Genomic DNA, 4,108 nt, shown 5'->3' on the forward strand with positions numbered 1-4,108 from the left:
TGGGGGGTAGGGTGGGGTGGTAAAAATGAAATCCTCTTTGGATTTATTTTTGTTAGCAAAAACAATACTAACTTAAGTCTTTTCTAAAAGTGAGATGGCATAAAGCAAGTTTGCAAAAAGCAAAGGATATCTGTGAAGAAAACCATGTCTTCCATTATTTGTCAAGCCACCAAAGGCTTTAAAAGTTAAAGGCATAGTCTAGGTGAAGAGAAATCAACAGCCACAAATTCAAGGCTAAGTTTAAGACAGTGTACATGTGCCATCAGTAAAGCTTTCTAACTGATGTGCTTTTATCAACTTTAATTAAGAAAGTGGTTTTATAAGTTATTAATGAAATAGTAATTTTCAAATACTTTAATAGAATCTACTTATCAAATGAAATCTTACATAGAAGATCAATTTTTAAAAACAGGTAAATGTCCGCTACAGTTGCCACCTTCCTCTACCTTTCTTATAGCTCTTGAAGCTCAATATGAAAAATCATTTCTTGAGATCAGACAATATCCCTCACTGGACTAAGTTATTGTAGGTCCAAAGGCAAAATTTAGCAAAGAAATATTTATTTCACAAAGTTAAATTTTGAATGTTTTCAGCTTTTGCACAATCTCAAAAATTCAGATCAATTCTATACTCACTCAATAACTAATTAAATTACACGTACCTCATTTTCTTCTTCTCTATTGCCATTCAGCCAAGAAAGCATGCAAAAGAATAAAAAGAAATCATAAACACTTAGTATCGATGGAAAGGAATGCTGTCATTTTATTATCTACAGGGATATTCAATATAGACTGCCCACTCCTTCAGAGCCTGTTAAATTTTTGGCTATTTACTAAAGATGGTGTCATATTGTGTGGGGTGTTAGCAATCAAACGTGAATAAAGGCAGACATCATGCTCTTCAAAGGCTTACACAAAACAACACACACTGCCACTGAGTTCATGCTGACTCATAGTGACTCTTTAGGTGAAGGTAACTGCCCCCAAGAGTTTCCAGCATTTAAAGAACCCTTCTTTCTCCCGAAGGTTGGCTGCAGACCTTGAGGACTGCAGGCCAATGCATAACCACTACACAGCCATTCCTGTAAATTACAAAATACAAAAAGAAAGATAAGTAACTCAGTATAGTGGTAATTTTGGAACAACATGGAAACTTTCCTATAATAGATTAGTTTAGAATGTTTGCCAAGAGATCCTGGCAAAGACATGAGATTGAAATGTAGAGGAATAAGTGCTAAGGAAACTATAAATAGTTCTACTAAGTCACGTTTCTAGTGTTTTATCTTCTGAATCAGTGTTTCTCAATTTCTTTTTTGGTATTCATTCAACAGTTACTTTGCTGAACTCAAGAATATACACTGCTAACACAGTGTGTGGCTCTCAGAGCTCATTGGGGGTTTCTTGTTTGTTTTTGTTGTTTTTTTGTCAACAAAGATAATCAACCACACAGTATCCTGAAGAAACAAACTCAAAATCCGGTGACTTAATAAAAAGCCAACTAGTGAACTATGACATGCTGAGAAACCATGTGCCTAGAGAAAGGGAAGACATTAAAGGGCCTTAAGCTATATTTTGAATTAAAAGATAATGGAGTTTTCCACAAGCTTTTTGAAGTCCTTTCATTTTTTAATCTGTAGGCTAGGTGGCAATAATGGAGTACAACAATCTATTGTGAATGCCCCTGAAATCAAATATACAAAAGCCCTTTCCCAAACATAGACCTGATTCTATCATAATTCAATCCACTCAACAGAGCCTATGGTCAGCACATAGGGGAAAACAAGTTGGCAATGCATGGGTGAGATCTGAAGTAGTGCCAATGTTAAACACATTCTTCTCCTCTGATACCAAACTAACAGATGCAATCTTAGGACCACGGCACTTCATTATTTATAATGTACACTGGAAAACACTGGAAAATACTTCATAAATGAGGACATAATGTGCTATCGATGGCATAATTTAATTGATCTTTTTTCCCCTTTCTTACTTTTTCATAAATTCATAATCTTTTAGCCTGGCCTTGTTAGATGTGGTTTAAATTAATACTATGTAAAAATTTTGTAAGACCATAAAATGTGCCAGATGTCCAACCATTCAGAGTTAACTATCATTCACGTTTGTTAATTTGTGAGAGGTGAAAGTTCATTTCAGAATTCAGAGATGGTAAGATATTTCTCAGAGTTCAATAATAGCATGTTGATAATAAAAAGAATACAAGCACATAACACAAACATTGGATTATTTAGAAGAAAATATCAAAATTTCCCCATCATAAAATGGATGGCCAATACATGAATAAGATTGAACATTCTCCCAAAACACTTTGCTTCATACAGGAGCACATACCTCACCCTACATCAGAAACAGAACTGGTAAGCAAACAAGGTAAATAGACCACAGAAACAGAAATCATTAAAACTCCCTGAGGAGGAGTGATTACAAAAGATTACATAGGTGAAAAAAGATAAAATTTCAAAATACAGCAAATACATCCTTTAGGGCCTCATTTTTGGTCTGACATCATTAACTTTAAGTTGGAGGTATCACAAAGGGCAAAAGACTTGAAGAAAATCCAAACATTAAGAGCAAAAAAGGAAACAGAAATACAGACTATAATCTTCAAGGTTGCCACTCAGTGTTGGACACTATCAATTTATAATGGAGCTCACCAGCAGCTATTCTACTGCTGATAGTATGAAGCTATCCAAAAGCCAAACAGAAGTTAGGGAACTAGGCCAGGAAAATAGAGGGATAAGAAGACCAGGAGACACAGGATTGAGAGAATTGAAGGAACTGCCAAGGTTATGAAGTTTGAGAAGAAGAGTGGTTAGGTAGTGGGTAAGGAGGAAGAACTGAAAATGACGGTCAGGGTAATATTTTAGAGGTACAGTACACTCCCAGGAGATAGTAAGATGTGGGTGTGACCATATGAATAGCTACTGGAGCATAAAGGTGGGTCAAGGCCTTTCCAGAAGAGGTCAATTATGAGGTCACGATAATTAGCAGGAATTCCCTATAACTGTTGTCAACAAAAGAACGTTTGTTTAAGTAAATAATATCAAGATACATTCTCTGTTGAAAGAAGTGGGCTTTTGAAGGAAGGCTGATAGGACAAGGGTATGAAAATCAAAACTGAGAGTACTAAGTCCCTTGTACCCACTGCCATGAAAAATAAAGAGGACTTGGGATAATAAACATGCAACTCCAGATGTTTTTTCTTCTCCTGAAAAGCTATGAGAAGGAAATAAATCCAGATATACAGCAGTAAACTGTCAAAATATATATATATAAGGCTAAACTTAACTATATTTAGAGAATGTACATTAATCCATGTCAACATAACAGCTTATGTGGGAAGACTTGTTAAGTGCTATGGCAAGCTCAAAGAACCAAAGAATGGCCTACGTATTAAAATTAATTGACCAACCAACCAATCTCCCACAGTAGGACATCTGAAGCTAAGGCTTCCCCCAAAAATGGCCTGACATGAGAGATTTGGCCACAACAAGACTACTCATAAACTGAAAATGTTGTCATCTATTCTGGATACCATGTCACACAAGAATTTCTTCTGGTTAAACGAAGATGTTTCTATTTACCCTGGAAAAAAAGATTCAAAGACCACCACAGTTGAATTCAAACATCAGAGAGCTATACTCAGAAGTTGAAACAGTTTAATTTTTTTTTATGTTTCCTAAAGTCAGAACTGAGAGAAGTTAACTAAAAGTTACAGTTTGACAGCATCTTAGAGCATTTAGAGTTAAATGAAACATTTTTAATTCATTTTCTTTTATCTAAAAACTTATACCTGGGGCCAGCCCCAATCCCAACTACTACGTGGACACCTGCCCCTCCCCCCAGAAGAATTTATTTCAAAGGACGGCATTGAATCTTCACCTCCGTGAGAGGGACATATCTGATCGGAGCACACGGGAGCAGATGAAGGGGAAGGAGGAAAAAGTAGAGCACATCCTGGCCCACCAGGCCATGATGACAATGTTCCCAATTAGAACAGCCAGTCCACAGAGAGGACCACATGGCCAGCCCAGTCCACAGAGAGGACCACATGGCTGGCCCCACTATGAGATATGATGTCTCTCATTGAC

General features: G+C 36.6%; 1 protein-coding gene across 1 annotated transcript in view; it reads right to left on the reverse strand.

The window, feature by feature from the left end:
• SETD2 (SET domain containing 2, histone lysine methyltransferase) overlaps positions 1–703 on the reverse strand; it is a 106,871-nt gene extending 106,168 nt beyond the window's left edge. The window contains exon 1 of the mRNA XM_004703993.3: positions 662–703. Within this exon, the coding sequence (XP_004704050.2) occupies positions 662–703 (42 nt within the window). The remainder of the gene's footprint in view (positions 1–661) is intronic.
• Positions 704–4,108: the final 3,405 nt, after the last annotated feature.

This window comes from Echinops telfairi, unplaced genomic scaffold (assembly GCF_000313985.2).
Source record: "Echinops telfairi isolate 266 unplaced genomic scaffold, ASM31398v2 ScPeMD7_7420;HRSCAF=8458, whole genome shotgun sequence".
NCBI classification, from domain to species: domain Eukaryota; kingdom Metazoa; phylum Chordata; class Mammalia; order Afrosoricida; family Tenrecidae; genus Echinops; species Echinops telfairi.